Below are 20267 nucleotides of genomic sequence, written 5' to 3'. Positions count from 1 at the left end.
CCAACTCACATAAATTGAGATGTTTGCCCATCATTGTCCCAATCTGAATCGCCACCATGGAAACAAGGGGCAATTATTTTATTTTTTAATAAACCATTTTAATTTTAAAAATAATTCAGTAGTTCAATTTTTTTTATATATATTTTACAATTTTCTAAAACAAATAAAAAATCCTGAATATTTTAATTTTATTTTTTATTTTATGTACTTTTACTACTTTCTACAATAATAGGCAGTCCTGAAGGCAAGGTGACATCTCCACGGAACTTGGCCCCATGCAAACTGAGGATTAAGATCACAAAGCGCAGCACAGGAAGGTTCGCTCTTCACTCAAGCGTCATTGCCCTCTTTGCTCCAAAGCATCCATCCCAAATCTCAATAATATTATACAAAAAAGGCATTCATAAGTGGGATTCTCATTCCCCACCACCACCACTTCATTTGATCAAGTCGTCTTCCCATATCCTCCCAGTTGGCCCTTCGAAGAATTTCTTTTCCTTCGCCTTCTCTTTTCTCATCTTTTTTCTTGTTTAGTGGTTTGTGGGTCCCTTACACAAGCACATCTAGCAAATTGAGACGATAATGACCATGATAATTGCACTCATCATCTTGTGCTTCTTCTTGTGGATGTTGTTGTTTCATAGTGGGTTGCAGCAGCCATGGCTAGACCAGGTAACTCCTTTTTTGGGGTTTTGAGTGTGGTATACTATGGAACCATGAATTGGGTGTGATTTCATCAGTGTTTCCTTGATGGGTTTGTTTGGTTTAGATGGTTTAACCAGCTCCTGTTTGTGCTTCTTGGAGCTATTGTAGTTGTTTCTGTTCTTGGTGATGGGTTCTTTTTTTCTTCAGTACTGGACTCTTGCTTTCTAATTCATACCATTTGTGTATTTGAAATAGATGGAGTATGAACAATTTTCAATCATCACTATTTAGACTCTGTTGGCGTCTCAAGTTCGTTGTCCTGCGAAACCATGATTAGGTTGTGATTTTGTCAGAATTTCCTTGATGGGTTTCTTTGATTTGGGTGGTTTAATCAGCAGTCATGTGTAGTTCTTGAAAGCTCTTCTAGTTGTCTTTACTGTTGTTATTAGTGGGGTTTTAATTCTTCTCTTTCTTTTTTATTTTAGTACTGAATTTTTGCACTCAAATTGATACCATTTGTCTGACTCAAACGTGAAATTTTCTGTTTTTGTCTTGTTGTCCAGTTTCTGTTTTTCCCTAAATTTGGTATGGCGAAAAGGAGGATGAATGGTCCCATTCACCTAAAGGGGCAATTTAGTTTGAGAAATCATGTAATAGGTGAATTTGAGTTAATTTAGGGGGAAATTTAGGGTTTGTTAGTTTACTATGTTTTGGTACAGAGGCATTAACTGATTGAGTGGTTTTGGGCCCTTAATCCTTGACAGATGTGAGTGAATATACTTTTTGGTAATGATTCAACTTGTGTAGGTTTCTTTTAGTTGGTTGGTTTTGGCCAATACAAATATTGTTAATCACTCTCATTAAGAAGGACAAAAAAATTCCTTTGATGGATTACTGACTTTGGTTTTGGTTTAAATGGGGTTATGGAAATACCACTGGTTAAATAGCAAAGAGATGTTTCAAGCATCGATGCGACTCATGTGGGCACCCAGGGGATATGATTCTTCAACCCAAAAATAGAAAAAGAAAAAGTTTATTTCCTTTTCTTTCCAGGATGTTGCCACTAAACCCCCCCACATTTTTTTTTCTCTTCTTTTATGCTTTTTTTTTTTGTTTTTTGCATGGATGGACCATTTGTGCATTGTATCTTGTTGGAAGTCTCTTCGAAGAATCTGGTGTTCCTCATATTTTTGTATATATTTATGTAAAATATATCAAATATCACTCTCAATTGCTTAATTTGGGAAAAGAAGCTCAAGAGTCAAAAACTGTAGTATATAATTCTGAATAATGCAAAGTGGTATGAAACTATTTTCTGACTTCCTTTTCCAAATAGAAACAAGCTTATCCCTGACTTTTCAAAATGTTGCAGACATGCTCTTGTGTCCATTTGGAGAATTGCTTAATGTAATTTATCGTTCTTTCATAATTATATAATTTATACTACTAGTATAAGTGCATAACTGCCACTTGTTATAGCTTCGTCGTGAAACTCCGTTCCTTTTTTTTTTTTTTTTTTAAATGTTAATGGTTGTATCCTAACTTTTCCATTGTGTGCTTCACTTGCATAAGCTACATGATGATTTGAAAAATTACACTTCAAATCCATGGTTTTAGTTCACAATTTTACTTTACCTTACCTTGGAATCACTACTCCTTTAACTCTCTGAATTGAATTTCTTTCACTCTTATGATGAAATGATAGAATTTTTTTCTTTTTCACAATTTCGCATTGACATAACCCTTTCTTTCACTTAGAATTACCGAAAAGAAGCAAAAGAGCACTGGTTGGATCTTCCTTGGAAGGTGGAGACAGTTACGCTTTTGGGCTCCTGTCATGCTGTCTGGTCCCTCTAAAGCTAATATTGAGCTGGCTCATACTCTTTGTTATGCTAAGATTCAGTTATTCATCTAATGGCCCTGATGTTGAGGGTATGGCTCAATCTAGTCATTACATTAATATCTTGTCATCCATTTTGTGTATGGCTTTGATTTCTTCGAATATATTTATCAGATATCATAGTTTACAAGAATGAAGGTTATCAGGATGGCACTTACTTTTAATGTTCCTATATGCTTTTTTCATTGTGATTTTCTTTAGTAAGCTCTATCAACGGTTGAGAACTTGCAGTGTTTCTCAGCATTTAGCCATAAACATCTAGTTTATATTGCTCACTTGAATGGATGCAGAGTTGCATTCAAATTGTAACCAGATTACCTATTTGCACCACTAATTAAGGCATATATTCACTGCAATGACTACAATTCAACACTTGCAGTCACCAATTGCAACATTTAATTGAATCACGGAAGTATTTGGGTGAATGCCCACACAGTTTCAAAGTCCAGTGATCTGGAGTGCTGTAACCATGCTAAATGCAAGACCAGTCAACAGAATATAGATCATTGAGCAGTCTTATCATTTTATATATATACTTTGAATTGAACAATCCTCTCAAAGTTGCAATTGAATTGGATGCATCAAAGGTCACTGAAATATGCTTATTAGCATAAACATTCAGCTTCTATAAATGCAATTATTTGATGCTTATCTTACTTAAGCTTTAATTATTTTGAACAATTCCAATTTGGACATCTCATCTTATTGAAGATTTCTCTAGTTTTATGCTTTATGCAATTGATGCCTAGTGTCACTACTGATGCAATCAATTGAGCATTCCGTGATAACATTTTTTGAAAGTTTTTAATATAAGCCGAATTTATTGTTTGGTGTTTGTATCTGTTTATTTATTTTTTTCAATGCATATACTTTTGTCATTAAATAATGATTGGGTGTTTGGACATCTCAAGCAAAAGTGTCAAGGAAAGGGTAATTTCACTTACACCTCTACAGGTTAGTATAAATACACTAAGCCACCACTGATTCCAAATTTCATCAGTTAGCACCCCTATAGATGTATTCCATCTATAGAATTTTTTTTTTTAGAGAATTGTTAAATACACTTACCTAAAATCTTTATATTTAAAATCTCTCTAAAAAAATAAATTTTATAAATGGGTATCGTCTATAAGAGCTCTAATCAATGAAATTTGAAACCAATGATAATTAAGGGTATTTACTCCAAACCCCAGGTGGTTTGAGTGAAATTTACCTATTGAGGAAATGGAATGAGTTTATTGTGTTGTGTATGGTCCTTGGACAACAGTTTATTTAATCATATGAAGTTATCATCATAACCCCAATAATAAATTAGGAATAAGGACATCTATTCAAACTCTAAAATGCTTTAATTTTAAATAGTTTATGAGAAAAACAAATTGACTTTTAAATGTTTTCCAATTCACAATGAAGACAATTAAAAATCCCATCTAAAACATGACTCATTCACATATCCAAATTCCTTCTCACCCAATTAGTTGACAACAAAAATATATTTGCAAAACGTACTCCAAGTTTTATTATATATATGTGTATGTATGTATGTACTTGTTTACTTTTTTTCTCCTTTTGGTTTGATATCTTTAATTGCATCATCATGTGGATTACATGCACTTGTTGGAAAATAATTGGTCATATGAAAGGTTGCCTTGTTGGTTTTGTTTTTTCTATTTTATTTTTTTTTGACATATGGGTTTTCCAATTATGCTAATGTTTAGGTGAAGCACTGGTTGATTTTCTGAAGACTCTAAATGATTCGAATAACAGAATTACAGATTGGAATGATCATTTTGTAAGCCCATGCTTCAGTTGGTCTAATGTAACTTGCAGGAATGGAAATGTCATATCGTTGTAAGTTTTTCCATCAGAAAAGATGTTGCTGTTTCATTCATTTATCCGCATCTTTAGGTTAAAGGAATGGGTAGTCTTGATCTTAATTGATTGACATTGCTTTTGTGGGTTAATTTGTGTATATTTTGCAGCACATTTAGTTTGTGAATCTACTAATTTGCAGGAGCCTGGCTTCCAAGGGATTTTCAGGAACTCTTTCACCTTCAATTACCAAACTGAAGTTTTTGGCTAGCTTGTAAGTTATCTTCTTGACGCGTAAGGTTTCATTCATTGAATGATGAGGTATTTCATGCAAATTATCTTTCTAGGAGAGTATTATGCCTTTTAACTTCAATAATTTTTGTTTAGACACAAGGTGATGAAGAAATTGCATTTGCTCACATAGTACATTTTTATTTTAACTATTATTTTGTAGTTTATGTTGTGCTAGCAGAAACTTTAATGCAAATAATGTTAATTTAAGAATACAAAGATAAAACAATCACACACATGGTACATGACGTTTTAACGTGGTTTGACCAGCCAACCATGCCTACATCCATAGATGAGAGAAAATCTTTACATTATACCATAGATAATATTATAGAGAACAAAATCAAATACGACTATTGGGTTCCTGAAACATCCAATGTTTCCCCTCTCTTTGTTTCCACACCCTGAACCATGAGCCCCTCTCTCCACTGGGTGTCTCCCATTCTTCCTCACATCTTTATCGACCTCATATGGTCTTTACAAGCATATCTCCATCTCATTACTTTTTCCCCTCATGACTTAGAATATTTATAGAGATATTTCTAACAACTTTCCTTTTTCTATAAGGAAATCTAATATTACAATAACATATCAATTTAGGAAATATTCTATATAATATTCTTTACAAAAAAGGAATTTTTACTAATTAAGAATTTGGGACACTTTCCAACAGAGTATGGGAATTGGCATGACTTTTTTTTTTTTGATAAGAAATATTGTTATTAATAACCTAATTTGGATTCTCCTCATGGAGTTATCCACCATTCCCACATGTTTGAGTGTAACACATTGGATATCTCACCAAATTGGCTAGGAGGCACAGTTTAGTGATTGGTGGTCTAATGCCGCATAAATTAAATCATTTTCCTTTCATGTGAGGACGTGTCTCATATTGGGATATATGAATAAATATTCCAATTCATATCTCATGCTAAGACAACACTTAGCATGACCTGCTACTCCTTAGGTAGATTTCTCAATGTCTTAGAAGCCCATATAATGAGGATAATGTGAAAAGACACCCATCCACTTTTGGGTAGGACAACATCCATCATCTCATTGTTTATTTTTTCTATTTATGCATGAAGGGGGGCTCTCTCTCCCTCAAAGTTTCAGTTTTACTCCCTAGGATGGTGTTGATGACTTCATGTTACCTCCCTAAAGATGACATGAGTGTAACCTCACTTGGTATGGTCTGATTCTAATCCTTGAAGGTTGGTGTCAATTTAACTATCATAGTAGTGGTGTCAACAAAAGCCCTTTGCAGTGGTATTGAGCCAAAACCCTTGGTAATGTTGGCATAACCCCCTTATGAATATTGACATTCCAACTCTCTGGGAATGTTGTTGATGTAAACCCCTCAAGGTGGCATCAATATAATCCTTATGGGCTGTGATGTAGAGGCATGTCCCTCCTTCCATGCAAAGTTCACTTCCCCCATAGCCATTCTGATTATTTTCATACTTCTTTGAAGGTATTTTTTAGGATGTAGCACCTAAATGCTAATGCATGACCAAATCAACAGTAGCACTCAAAGTTTCCAATGACTATAGATTGAACCTATCCAATTTTTACTAAACAATGGTTCAATAATTTCTATATGCCTATAATGTATCTGTTTGGATTTTTCAAAATCCCATGGACATACAGAAGATAAATGCTAAACCCATTCGGACCAAGACATAACTTTTACTTGTTCAAATAACAGTTCAGGTGATGCAAGGTCCATACAAACTTCATGTATTTTAGTGAAAGAAAACTCACATCAGCAAATTTCCAAGATTGGGTTGAGGATCTTGCTTTAATAGATAAAGCTACAGGCTAGCTGAGATAGGATAGAGTGAACATATATTGAACTCATTTTTGGGTGGATTAAATGAGAGGGGTAGCCCTCATGTCACCATTAGTACATGTTAGGCCGATAAAATTACTGATCCAGTACAATTGGTTGAGACCTTTATTGCTAACATGAGCTATCCCTTTGAGCTCTTACGAGGGGCTCAAGAGGCTCATTCTGAAAGGAGATTTACAGTGGGAGAAGGATTTTTTTTTTTTTGGTTCTCATCTCCTAGGACTGTTAAGCTCACCTTGAAAATCTCCAAATGCCTTGGGCTACCATTCCATTGCTAATATCCTTTCCTACCAAGAACCCACCATTAACATTAAACTGGCTCCACTAGTGAGGTAGTACAATAAAAGGATAATGATGCAAAGCAACATGGGAGCTTACAAAGAAGATTTGAGCAAATCCTACCAGCACTAAACTCAATCTCGCATCCTAACTGCAGTGAATCCTACTCTCCTATATCTTGTCAAACCTAAAATTATGCATTGATTTGCCTTCATTCTCTTTAATCCATAGGGAGAATGTATGTTATGATTACCTCATGTTGCAATCCCACCCTTTGGGGTGATCAGCTGCAGATTATCGGTTCAACTTCTCACCCTAGAGATTCTTCAGCCTTTCCAAATGTAGCCTACCTGGGTTACATTACACTAGTTGAAGTAAAGGCCTTTCTGCAAAGAAAAGAGCAAAGGCAACACTAAAACCAGTGCCAGAGTTTGATGCTTTCTGATTATATGCCCTCGAGATGGCTGGTTAACCCTATCCATTGAGTTACTCTGCTTCTGCTTTGAGATTTTCAGTGTTACACCAGGAATGCTCACAAGCCTCTTCACTGCTTCATTAATCCCTCAGGATCAATGGATTTAATCATAACTTTATTTATTTATTTGAACAGATACCAAATGGCAGCCACATAGCTTCATTTATCCTCAAATGTCCTTGCATTCCTCTCCAACCATACAACCCATATAAAGGATAAGACAGCCACCTACCAAAGACTTTTCCCTTTTGGTAGACTGCCAAAGCACTAAAAGGAGATTCCAAATATCTCTACTCAGAGTCTAGGAGGAACACACTTGAGATTGGCTATGTAGAACAATCCATGTCAAAGTTTTAGTGTAGTGGGGTAATGAAAAAAATGATGATCAACTAATTCACTACTCTTTGAACACATAATGCATGGGTCTAGGCTGAGAGCATTGTAGGGTCTCCCCAATTGAAGCAAATCATTGGTATAAACCTTCTTTTTAGCCACAAGCCGAGCAAAAGTCTTAACATTTGGTATTTAATCATAACTTTAGACTTAGTGAATTATCAAAGTCTCTCACCAAGTGGGCATGTGCTTGGTATTAAAACCGAGACCTTGAATCGATGCACCTATGGGATGCCCTCTTTCACGAGTTCTTTAGTATAAAGCAATGTCTTCACCTTCATTGCTTTAAACCGACAGTGTCAATGCTATAAAGAGGACCTTATGTAATATGTTCATTTGTTTGGGGGCTATTGAGCATTACAATCCCATCTTAGACGACCTTGGTAGTTTGCAACTTGTTGGTGTGATGGGTATTAGGGTCCAACTCAAAAATTTTCAGATGACAATTGTTGACTTTGGGATTTTTGAGAATTTCTTCAACAACAATCTTCTCTAAGTTCTATGAGGTAACCATTTGTACCAATGTCCGACTCTTAGTGTCAAATGAGGTTGTGGTTTGCACTAATGACGCAAGGCCTCTATGAGGGAGGTCAACAATTGATGAATTTGGATGAATCAACATGCTTGGAACTATTGAAAAGTGAAATTTGATGCCTCAACAGCATTCAGGTGGTGTATTGTCAGCAACTAACAAAATGCTCTGCCTAATTCCACTAGCTAAGGTAATGGAGGAACAAGTGGTCAATTCATCCTAGATGTCATGTTCACATATGCACCAGCTAGGAACTCCACTTTTGAGAATATCTGTTATGTGAGAGATGTTCCAGAAATGAAACATGCAAGTGAAAGAAGCATTTTTGTCTCATTTTGACATGGTTGTACTGATGCTAAGCATAAAAAACTTATGTTGGGATTTTTTTTCATTGTTTATTTATTTTACTTTTCTGTTGTCTTTCATGCAATATTCCTGATGATGAACTGAGCATGTGATATGTAATACTTGAATATGTGTAGGGATTTAAAGGATAACAATCTGTCGGGTGCATTGCCTGATTATCTGAGCAGCATGATAAACCTACAAAATCTGGATCTTGCGCGTAACAACTTCAGTGGCTCTATTCCTTCTAGTTGGGGTCAATTGTCAAACATAAAGCATTTGTAAGTCAGTTATCTGTTTATTGAAAATTTGGATTTCTTATATGTCTAAAGAATCATACTCACACAATAGGAATTCCTTATAACTCTGGCTATGTTGGTCAGTTTGCAAAATCTTTCTTTGTTTGTGAAACATTACAACTGCATTAAATCACAGATCTTGTAGGAAACTTTCATCTATGTATTTGACTTTCATATTCTCCTGAGCGGAAACATTGCTGTGGTTCAGGGTATTAAGTGGACCAGTTCCTGAGTCATTTGAAAATATTACAGGGTTGACGGAACTGTAGGGGGTGCTGTTAGTTGGTATTATTTGTGTTATTTTCCTTATTCATATCAACTAAAAATTTCTTCTATGCACAGGGACCTTTCATCCAATGACTTAACTGGAAGAATTCCAGAGCAACTATTTTCAGTTCCAACATTCAAGTAAATTCATGATATTTCATCTCTTTTCAATTTCTAGTTCCAATTTTCTGTGTTCTATGATATAAGGTTGTCTCTTTATTCATCTAGTAAGCACATCAGGTAGTTTCATGATGTCAGCATTTTTTCTTATCAACTTAGTTAATTTAAACCTCTAGGGGTGAATAAAAATATTCTTTCTGTTGACGACAATAATTGGTCCTTGGATGAAAAATCACTTGATTGTCATTGAATCCTTTGTGGAAGAATACTGCTACAGGACCATGTTGTATGGATCTAGTATTGTAATTGATCAGCTGATAACATTGACATTACTGTCTCAACAAATAATGTCATTTTGTCTACAAGTCTTAATGATCTAGTTACAATGGTGGCAACAAAAAATCTAGGTATAAACTGTGTTGGACCAAGAAGCTAAAGGAGGAAAAAAAGAAAAGAACAGAAAAGAAAGAAAAAGCTTGTAGAGAGTCATGACAAGGTCAGTTTGTAAGTACAAAACTTTAGAATGATGCCAACTTGGTGGGAACAAAGAATTAAATTGATCGAGTTTGATGTAAACCTTCTCAAGCGCATGTTTATAGTTGCTCATCATTAATGGGTCATTCAACTTTAAATCTCAATTTTAGATGCAACGAGGGAGCAAGTCTATATATTTATTTCTTAACTCATTGGTCTATGTATGATGCTTGTATTTGTGTAAAGTTAATAACAAACTTTCTGCTCAAACTCCCAATTGTTTTGTTGATGCTTACTGTCTATCTCATACATCTCTTATGCCAGTTTCACAGGAAACCGTCTTACTTGTGGCTCCAGCTTGCAGCAACCATGTGTTTCAGGCTCCACCATTCCAGGTATCTCCATATCTTTGCATCAGTCTCATTTCTGTGTTCATTTATCTAAGGGAATCTGATTTTGAGATATTTTGGCAGTTTCAACCAAAAAATCAAAACTCAGGGTGGTTACTCCTGTGGCAATTTGTGCTGCATTTATACTTCTATCCCTTGGAGCCATATTTGCTTACCGATACTGTTACGCACATAAAATCAAGCGTGATGTGTTTCATGATGTTACTGGTATATTTTTCTTTTCATTCTGCTTTTGTACTGTTCATTAAGCATGAATGTAGATGACAGCCTCATAAGCATGATGTTTGTTCAGTAGACTCCTTACAATCAAATGGTCCACTCATTCCACCTCATTTGAGATCATGTTAAGGTGACATGATGATTTATGGACCAATATTCTCCAATTGGTCCTATCCTATTTGAAGCTTGAATTGGTGAGAGTGCAGTTGTGTATTCTGTTTCCTGTTTATTTTTATTTATTTTTATTTTTTTTAATCATATTTGCTCAAGTTTCTTATAGACGAATATCATATTTTTATGTTGGGATTTCCTTGACTCTACTGTTGTGAAATTAATGTCCCATAGATTTTTATCTTTCCAGGTGAAGATGAATGCAAAATTTCATTTGGCCAAGTGAGAAGATTTTCATGGCATGAACTGCAGCTTGCCACTGATGAGTTTAGTGAGAGCAACATAATTGGACAGGGAGGCTTTGGTAAAGTTTATAGAGGTGTTCTCCCAAATGGCACAAAGGTTGCTGTGAAACGCCTCTCAGATTATCACAATCCTGGAGGAGAGGCTGCATTCCAGAGGGAAGTTCAATTGATTAGTGTAGCAGTTCATAAGAATCTTCTTCGGTTGATTGGATTTTGCACAACCTTCAATGAGAGAATTCTTGTTTATCCATTCATGCAAAATCTCAGTGTTGCATACCGCTTGAGAGGTAGTCCCTATATGAGCACTATGTCTCAATTTTATCTTTCCTGCTCTGTTTTGTGCATTTAAGGAATTAGATTAGTCTCGATAGGAAATGTGTTTTGTGATTCTTTATGATTAATACTTTACTATATTAGCATTTGTATGAAGTTTTGAAAAATGAGAAATTCTTCAAGCAAAGGAAGAATAAACCAGAGAGATCCAGCCACAAAGCAGTCTGTAACCCAAACACCCCATCAGCAACCCACCCAAAACAAGGCAAAACCTAAGAAGCTCATACAGGAAGAGGGAGTCCACAACAAACTCCATAGAAGAGAAGGCAACCCTTTTATCCAACTCCTGGTTGCATGATTTTGACTTCCATGCAAAGGAACATTCGTGTAATTGAAACATGAAAATCCACCTCATTTATTAGTCATACCTCCATGACTTTTTTCCACATCAGGACACTCAAGAGTAAAAAACGATTATGACCCCTCCAAAATTAGGATCTGAACTCCCACTGCAGTTGCCTCTTTTAGGCCTCTAACAGAGTTCAATGCCTCAATCTTAGCCTCAATGGCTATATCAGAATGATAATGCTTTGGAGGAACCCCTGTAAGCCCACCCATGTAGTCTCTAAAATAACCTTGATTACCAATCATCCATGATACTCAAAAATGCCCTTTAAAATTGAGTTTGATGAAGATTAGGCTAGGGAACTAACAAGCACTGCTACCATTTCTTGTTTGATAAGGTTGCATTTCTATCCAAAAGTATGATGCTAAGAGTACATGCAAACTTCTGATGACAGCAACCCAAAAGAGATGTTTGGTAATAGATTCTAGCCTAATTAGTTGTTGTTTGGCCTTCTTATACTCAAAAATCCTGGAATTTCCCTAGAAAACAAACATGAAGAGTATCTAATAAAGCACAATGCCATAATACTCTTCCCTAGAGCTCTTGTCAAACCCCTAGAAGCAAATAACTGGCATGTTTGAAAAATCTGTTTTACAAAGGCACTCGATCTTGTTTTCACTCATGTCTAGAAGTTGCTTCTTTTCTTCTTTTATTTTCCCATGGTTGTTCGTCTGCATCCTCTTCTGTCTTATTTTTCTCTTCCTAAGTCTTGTATTCAAGCCAAAGGCCAAAGCTTTCCTTGGAAGGTAATGTGCAATGGACAAGGAGATGGTAGCATTTCACCAGAAAGGCACATGGAGGCTTCCTCTTCTATCTCAAGGTAAATGAATTCTAGGATGTCACTGGGCATATGCTGGTAAATATAATTTAATGGAAAGATAGAGAGGTAAAGGCTCATTTACCAGCCAATGGATCAGATATCTGAGGTTGACCACTCTTCAATGTGAAGGTTCCACTTTTTGTGCAGTGGTTAAGGGCTGAACCCTCTTTTAACTTGACACTTGGAGTATTTGCTTAATGGGATTTTCAGGAGGAAGTTAATGGGGCAATCTCCTGGGTATATTGCTTAGAGACAGGCTAATCTGGTGGGCCTATTGGCGAGTAGGAGTTGCAGATAACTTTGGATAAACTCTAGCTAATTATCCAATTATTTTATTAGAGTGTTTATCTGTTTTTTTATTTTCAAATAAAGACGTGTAAGCACGTAGTTTTTGGCCTTTTGTTTCATAGGTTCTTAGTAATATTTTATTTTTTTCATAATTATCTCCCTAAATAGATTGTCTATATATTTAGGGCTTACATTCTCAATAAAATATAGAACAGAGAGTTGCGTTTTTTCTGTCTAATTTCATAGTATCAGAGCAGCAGCACATCTAGGCCTAATTCAACCTTATGACGAAGACTGCTATGGCTGGTGGACGTCATGGAAACAAGTCTTCAGTGGCTACTTCAGGTCCCATACAGCATGTGATTCAACCTGCATCTGCTTCCCTGTTATATGGAGGAGATAATACCTCTTTACAATTTCTTGGACAGACATTGGATGGAAAATTTTGGCTGCAATGGTCTCAAGCTATGAAATTGGTGATTAAAGGAAGAGGAAAATTAGGACAGTTCACAGGGGCCACAAAGAGTTTCAAAAAGTGAAGATCATCTGCTAGAGGATCTGGAGACCTTCAAGCAATCTTGAGGTCGTAGGTTTTGCAAGTGCAGGTTGGGCTGGAGTTCATTTGGACAGGTCATTCCCAGGCTATTGGACATACATGTGGGTCATGAGTTTAGTTGCAATTGAAGAGTAAGAAGTAGAGAGTTGTAGCTCAAGTATGGAGGCAGGATAGAGCAATAAGATATTGCATCTGCAAGGATGTGACTTAAACTGCCACTGTTGGAAGTCAGTTTGCTACGATAATCAAGTTGCCATGCCCATTGCCTCAAGGGGACCAATCATATTTGAGGTTGATCACCATTTCTTTGGAATGTGATGATGAGAAAATATATGGTAACTTCCTAGTTTAATTTTAGAGATTGGCTAGGAGATGTCTTCCCGGAAGGTTTAGAAAAGATACTTCTAACATTTGTAGAACAAGCTGGGCATGATAGAGATAAACGAGATTCTCGAGGAGAAAGATTCTCCAATGAGGAAAGGTTGGTCCTCAAGGTAGACGTAAAGAAAGATTCTAGATCATGAATTAGTTTAGAAATTTTTTGGTTGGAGCTGGTGTAGATGGATGAGCTATTGGTGATGTTAATGAATGGAAGGCCAGGCGTTGGATTAAGGCTTGAGAAGTCTTAAGCTATAATTGATGTCCTTTGCAGACTGTTGCACAGGATGCAACAGATTTCATGAAAGCTGGCTGGAAGAGAATCTTCAGTTTGTTGATGATTTTATCAGGATTTAGATCAACCTTAAATAGAATATTTTGTTGGGAAAAAACACCAACCAAGACAGGTAAGAGAAGCTAGCTTCCTTCCTAAGTTGTGGAACTAGTGGGTGGCCTATGAGTTACATTGCATCACTTTAGGAGGCAACCCAAGAGCTCCTGCATTTCATAATATTGTTTATCAAGAAATTTTCGAGAAGTCTAGACAATTGGAGTCAGGCACCTAAGGATGAGGGTGATCCTGGGCTTGGGGGTGATAGTCTGGTCTGAGATGTTCTTACTGACAAGTGGTTGTGGAGATTTCTAAAGGAACAGTTTTCCTCTTTGTTTTTTTTATTTTATCCCTCCAGACATTACAATCTTTCAACAATGAGTTGTTCCAATATTTCATCATGATACTCCTTCACTACCAGGTCTAGCTTTGCTCCTGAGTTCTGGAAAATGTAGTCTTATACATTTTCCTTGATGCAATGTCTAATTAAATTTAAACATCCTCAACAATATCTGCTTCAAAGAATTAAGAGAAAAATTAAAAAAACCATGCTTTAAATAGGATGTACTTCTCGATCTTGATATTTCTAGATTGCACTTGTTTCTTTTTTTTCCTTTTCCTAGTCTTTTTCAGCTTCAATAACTATACTGTCTTCTGAACTTGATTATGGACGTGATGTTTATTGTCCCAATTATTTGGTTTACTGTATAGCTTCCCATTTGTTACCTGTCGATTATTTGAACCAACATGAGCATAAGTATCCATCTGCAGATTTAAAACCTGGGGAGAGAGGCTTGGACTGGCCAACAAGAAGAAAAGTGGCTTTTGGCGCAGCCCATGGCTTGGAGTACCTACATGAGCATTGCAATCCCAAGATTATACATCGGGATTTAAAGGCTGCAAACATTCTTCTGGATGATGATTTTGAACCCATTCTTGGAGACTTTGGATTAGCAAAACTGCTTGATACAAAACTGACTCATGTGACAACTCAGGTGCGTGGGACCATGGGACACATTGCCCCAGAATATCTGTCCACAGGAAAATCCTCAGAAAAGACGGATGTCTTTGGTTATGGTATAACCCTTCTCGAACTTGTAACTGGTCAGCGCGCAATAGATTTTTCTCGGCTTGAAGAGGAGGAGGATGTTCTATTGCTTGATCATGTAAGATCTTCAGCTCCATCATATACTTTTGAGATTTTTGCATATTGCATGCTGTTCCAATAAATGTGCATAAACCTGACATACTATTAGTTTCAACATTACCACCATATTGCTCATAACAAGCAATCTTGACTAGGACTACAACTCACATGAATTGGGTCCAGTGTGTAGGCAATCTGAACCCAATTTGAATTTGAAACACTCAACTCAAACATAGCCTAACCTTACTTCTAGCCCAAGGTACTAAACTTAATTCTAACTCAAACTCATTTTTCTAAATTGGGTTGGGTTTAAGTTAGTCTAGTTGATCGGGTTGTATGGATTAAATTTGGGTTGGGTTAGGTTGAACCTAATGACAATATCTTTTTAAACTTCTATTTTCTATATATTCATACAAAAAATTTAAACAATAAATAAGACGACATTTCATGATAATAATAAAAATAAATAAATTTATCAAATTTTTAAGAAAAGTAAAATAGTACTTTATATATTAGGATCTAACATTTTTTTTCTTTAAAAATTAAGAAAACCATATAAAATGAATATTATGATATAGAATAATATAAATTATTAATAATATAAAAACATTAAATCGGGTTTGGATTAGGCTTTGAGCCCAACCCAAAAAACTTAACCTAGGCCCAATCAAAGTATTAAAAATAATTGTCCAAGCCCAAAAAAAGATCAGATTAGATTGAGGTTGTGTTAAGCCGAAGTTGCACCCTTAATCTTGACAGCAAATCAGAGGATCAAAATTCACCTTAAGGAAAAATTCATGAAAGATAGTATTATTGTGGATATTTACATGCATTCCCTAGACAAGAAACCTCTGAAATTCTTTTCATTAACTTATGTTCTCCTTACATGTAGAATTTTTCTGTATAACCAAATAAATAAATGACAAACAAATGCTTTCTTCATAATGTTGATCAATAAGTATGTGAACATGGTACCAACAGATCAGGAAGCTTCAAAGGGAGAAAAGGCTGGACGCAATTGTGGACAGGAACTTGAAGACTTTTGATGCCAAAGAAGTCGAGACCATTGTTCAGGTGGCACTGCTCTGCACTCAGAGCTCACCTGAGGACCGTCCAAAGATGGCTGAAGTGGTAAGCATGCTGCAAGGAGAGGGTTTGGCAGCGAGATGGGTCGAATGGGAGCGGCTTGAAGAGGTAAGGAATCAACACTTCTCGCTCCTGTCTCACCAATTTGCTTGGGCAGATGAGTCCACCCACGACCAAGAAGCCATACAGTTGTCTAAAGCAAGATAATGCAGGAAGCTTAATTTACAAATGGATGTCTCCCCAAACCAAAGCTATCTACTCTCATGCAAGCGGTACGTTCTTATAACAATCAAAAACAAGGTAAGAAACCATAGTATGATTAGTATACAAATCCGAGTTCTACTTCATATAGTTTTGTGTCAAAGAGTGTGGTATTGGTTATGGTTTGCCAAGTCTCTTTAAGGATAAATGTGTGATACTGCTGTTAATCCCTGTAGAGACATATATGGTTCTCAAAGGATCTCGTTCATACAAATAATTTGGTTTAATATGAATAATATGATCATGAAATTTTTTTCTTTCTTTAGAAAGCTGGGTTCTAACTTTGTTTGGGTATCCCGCTTTGAATGAAATCTAGAGAATGTGTTACTACTAATCTCATATATAAGTCGTTGAAGTTTGACTCATACATATTTATGCATTTATGTTTTCATAATATTCAATATTGTTGTACTTCAGGTTATATTTGGTTATCGGAAAATAATACTGGAAGGAAAATAATTTTCTCATATTTAATTTATCATAAAATATATATATATATATATATATATATATATATATATATATATAATTAATTAGAAATTTATATATTTTTAAAATATTTGATCTTTATATAGAAGAGAAAAATTATTATTATTTTTTATTCTCTATTTTCTTTTCCTCGTATTTTCTATTTTCCTTTAGATTTTTTCAAAAAAAATCAAACATACTTTAGGCCTATGGTTTCTTTCACAAATTGTTTGGTTTTGAACTTGCTATTGTCGATAAGAAATTTCTTTCTACTCATACATCATTCTTGAATTTTGATTGGCTTTAGGGTTTTTGGATTGTCTTTATCAAAGCTCCAAGCTTTGCTTGTACTGCTTTTGCTTCTTTCCCATTGTTTCAGTTTCCTTATTCTTCTTTATTGTTTGTTAATTATAAAAGGATTTTATGCTAAATCAAAAAAGAGATTTTGGATTCTTTTTAACACTTCTTTTCCTTTCTCTTACAAGTCCTTAATATTATGTTTAGTTTTTGAAAAATACAAGGGAAAGAAAATAATAAAGAAAAATGGGAAGGAAAAAAATAGTGAGAAAAAAAAAATTGAATGTCTCGTCTATTCATTAATTGTTTTATTAAAACGGTTCTAAAAAAAATAGGTTTTAAAAACAATTTTTGAAATTTGTTTTCTAATGTTTTATAAAACAAAAGTTTGTTTAAAAGCATGAAATGTTTTTAACTTATTTTTAATATTTTTAAATATATTTAAAAAAAAAGATTTATGTCTACAACTTTATTTTTAATCATTATATATATGTTTGTATAATCATTTTTTAAACTCTGAAAATACCTTGAAAAAATAATTTCTAGTTGTTGTATGTGTTTTTTAATTTTTTTGTTTTGGAAAATAAAAAATTGTTCTTGAAAATTGTTGTCAAACAATCTCTTAATTTTTTTATATTTTTATTTTTAATACCAAAGTCAAGGGAAAAAAATGATGGGTGAAGAATGCACTATTTCTATTTTTTTTTTTCTCATTTTTTCTTAAGAAAAATATAGAGGGAAAAGTGTTTAATTTTTTTTTAATATTTATTTTCCTAATCTTTTTTTTTCATGGTATTTAAACATTAAAAAAATGATTTTCTTTAATTTTTTTATTTATAAATTTTCAAAAATCAAGCATAACTTGAGGATGATGAAATGGGTGTTATTTCCTTTCTTTTCTTTTTTCTTAATACATGGTTTGATGATAATATAACATCCTTACATTGGATCCATGTTTAATGCCTCTTTGAACACAATGCATCATGAAATAAATGTTAATATGGTTGAGTACTTAACCTTGCTTGTGCTCAAAACCATTGTTTTATGTGGATCTTTTAGTCTCACAGCCAAAAATTAACCAAACGTTTTATCAGATTGGTTTAATTTGGTAAAATTATTGGTTTAATACTTATTATTTAATAGCTTAAGTTAACAGTAACTTAAATGATTTTAACTTATTACTTATTACTTATTTTTAACTTTTTAGTATTAAGGTTGTTTGGTAAAATTAAATTAAATTTACCCTTATCAAATTGACATATTTACCCTTATTAGTTGTAATTAATGTTTATTATAATTCATTTTAACTAATATCTAATTTTATTAATCTTAAATAATAAATTTGCTTATTAAACGTTTATACTTAAATTATTTTTCATATATAAGATCACCGTAAAATATTTATCATAAAAAATGAGTCATGGATTTGAAGTTATGATATTAAATATATTATCATTAGATATATACAAATAAAACAAAAAGGATTGGATATTAAAAATAAATAAATTATTTTAATTTAATATTTAAATATATTTTTAATTTTAATTTAATATTTAAAATTATTTTAAATTTTAAGTTATGATATTAAATTATTTTATCAAATATATTTAATTAATTTAATAACTTAAATTAAATTATTAAGTGATTTAAGTTGTAATGTTGATTCACCAATTAAATTCTAATGGTCAATCTATTAAGAGTTCTTGTAATAATAATTTTAGAAAATATTTTTAAATTTTAAAATTTTTTTTATTATTTTAGAAATGTTTTCAAAAATCTTTATTAAAGCACTCTACGTGATTTTGTGAACTCATTTGTAAGATAAAGCGTTGTGTTTGTATGGATTTTTGATAAGAGTACGACAATTTTAAAAAATAATTCCTAAATTATTGTAATAAGAAAAATAATTTAAAATTTATTGTAGTTTTGTCCAGATAGGAAAGAAAAATTAAATTGTAAGTGAAAAATCTTTTCTTTAAAAGAGATATAGGAACTTTTAAAAATTGAAGTGAGAAATCGTTTCTTGAAGAAACGATTTGTACAAAAAAGTAAAAAAGAAATAAAAAAGTGAGAAATCGTCTTTTCAAAAGATGATTTCAAAAAAATAAAAATAAAAATAAAACCAAATGAGAAATCATCTCTTAAAGAGACTATTTCTACACAAAAAATATATATGTGAGAAACTCTTATTGAAAAAAAAAAAGAAAAAAAAGGCCTAAGTGGGAAATCGTCTCTTAAGAGACGATTTCCACGAAAAAAATATATATGTGAAAAATTCTCACTTAAAATTAAAAAAAAAAAAGAGAAAAAAACCAAGTGGGAAATCGTGTCTTTAAGAGACGACAACAAAAGTGAGAAATTTTCACTTAAATTGAAAAAAAAAAAAAACCCTAAGTGGAAATCGTTTCTTTTAAGAGATGATTTCCACAAAAAATATATATATATATGAGAAATTTTCACTTAAAAAAAAAAAAAAAAACCTAAGTGGGAAATCCTCCCTAGAGATGATTTCCGCTATATATATATATATATATATATCTTAAATTAAAAAAAAAAAATCCAAATGGGAAATAGTCTCTTAAAGAGACTATTTCCACACAATAGTAACCAATTCCAAAAAAAACCTAAGTGAGCGGCACAAAAGCGAGAAATTCTCACTTTAAAAAAACCTTGAAAAATCTATTTCTTTCATTCTTTATTCTATTAAATTGTAGATGTGTTATATTAAATTGTATTATTTTTTTTTATATAATATATTTAATTGTATTATAATATAAATTTAATTTTTTTCAATTTTTTTTTGTGGAAATAGTTTTTTCAAGAGACCATTTCCAATTGAGTAAATTTTTTTTGGTGAAAATTGTCTCTTTTAAGAGACAATTTCTAATTGCTTCATTTTTTTTAAATAAATATTTAATAAATTAATAAAAAATTTATTTTTTAAAACTCATTTTTTCACATAAATTGATAATAGTTTTTTTTAATTGCAAAATGAAATAAAAAAAAGAAGATAAATATTATTTATCTTATATTAAATTTAGTAAATAAAATTAATTAATTTTATAATATATATTTATAATAATTGTATGAATATAATTAATTTTTTAATTTTAAATTGAATTTATAATATATTTTTATATTAAATTATATTATTTTTTTATAATACATAGATAATTAATTGTATTATAATATATATTCAATTTTATTTTTTAAAATTATTTTATGAA

The 20267-nt window shown here is 33.0% G+C and overlaps 1 protein-coding gene across 3 annotated transcripts; it reads left to right on the top strand.

The window, feature by feature from the left end:
• Window positions 1–316: 316 nt before the first annotated feature.
• LOC117919103 (probable LRR receptor-like serine/threonine-protein kinase At5g63710) lies at window positions 317–16540 on the top strand. 3 transcript variants are annotated; one of them, XM_034836178.1, is made up of 11 exons: window positions 318–672; window positions 2404–2577; window positions 4264–4396; window positions 4560–4631; window positions 8662–8805; window positions 9166–9231; window positions 10009–10079; window positions 10158–10301; window positions 10675–11016; window positions 14553–14947; window positions 15910–16540. In XM_034836178.1, exons 1-11 carry the CDS (start codon window positions 660–662, stop codon window positions 16219–16221), a joined length of 1866 nt encoding a protein of 621 aa, XP_034692069.1. In that variant the 5' UTR covers window positions 318–659; the 3' UTR covers window positions 16222–16540. The 3 variants fall into 3 exon arrangements, with proteins under 3 accessions (XP_034692070.1, XP_034692069.1, XP_034692071.1); XM_034836180.1 differs by lacking the exon at window positions 318–672 and adding an exon at window positions 857–982; XM_034836179.1 differs by lacking the exon at window positions 9166–9231 and having other exon boundaries at window positions 317–672.
• Window positions 16541–20267: the final 3727 nt, after the last annotated feature.

This window comes from Vitis riparia, chromosome 7 (assembly GCF_004353265.1).
Source record: "Vitis riparia cultivar Riparia Gloire de Montpellier isolate 1030 chromosome 7, EGFV_Vit.rip_1.0, whole genome shotgun sequence".
NCBI lineage: Eukaryota > Viridiplantae > Streptophyta > Magnoliopsida > Vitales > Vitaceae > Vitis > Vitis riparia.
Note: the sequence above shows the minus strand (reverse complement) of the source record. Positions and strands in the feature narration are given on the sequence as shown.

Excerpts from the sequence above, each read along its gene's own strand:
- LOC117919103 (XM_034836178.1), top strand. Across the intron at positions 10,302-10,674 it reads TGTGTTTCATGATGTTACTG|GTGAAGATGAATGCAAAATT; the intron begins GTATATTTTTCT and ends TTATCTTTCCAG. Across the intron at positions 11,017-14,552 it reads TGTTGCATACCGCTTGAGAG|ATTTAAAACCTGGGGAGAGA; the intron begins GTAGTCCCTATA and ends ATCCATCTGCAG.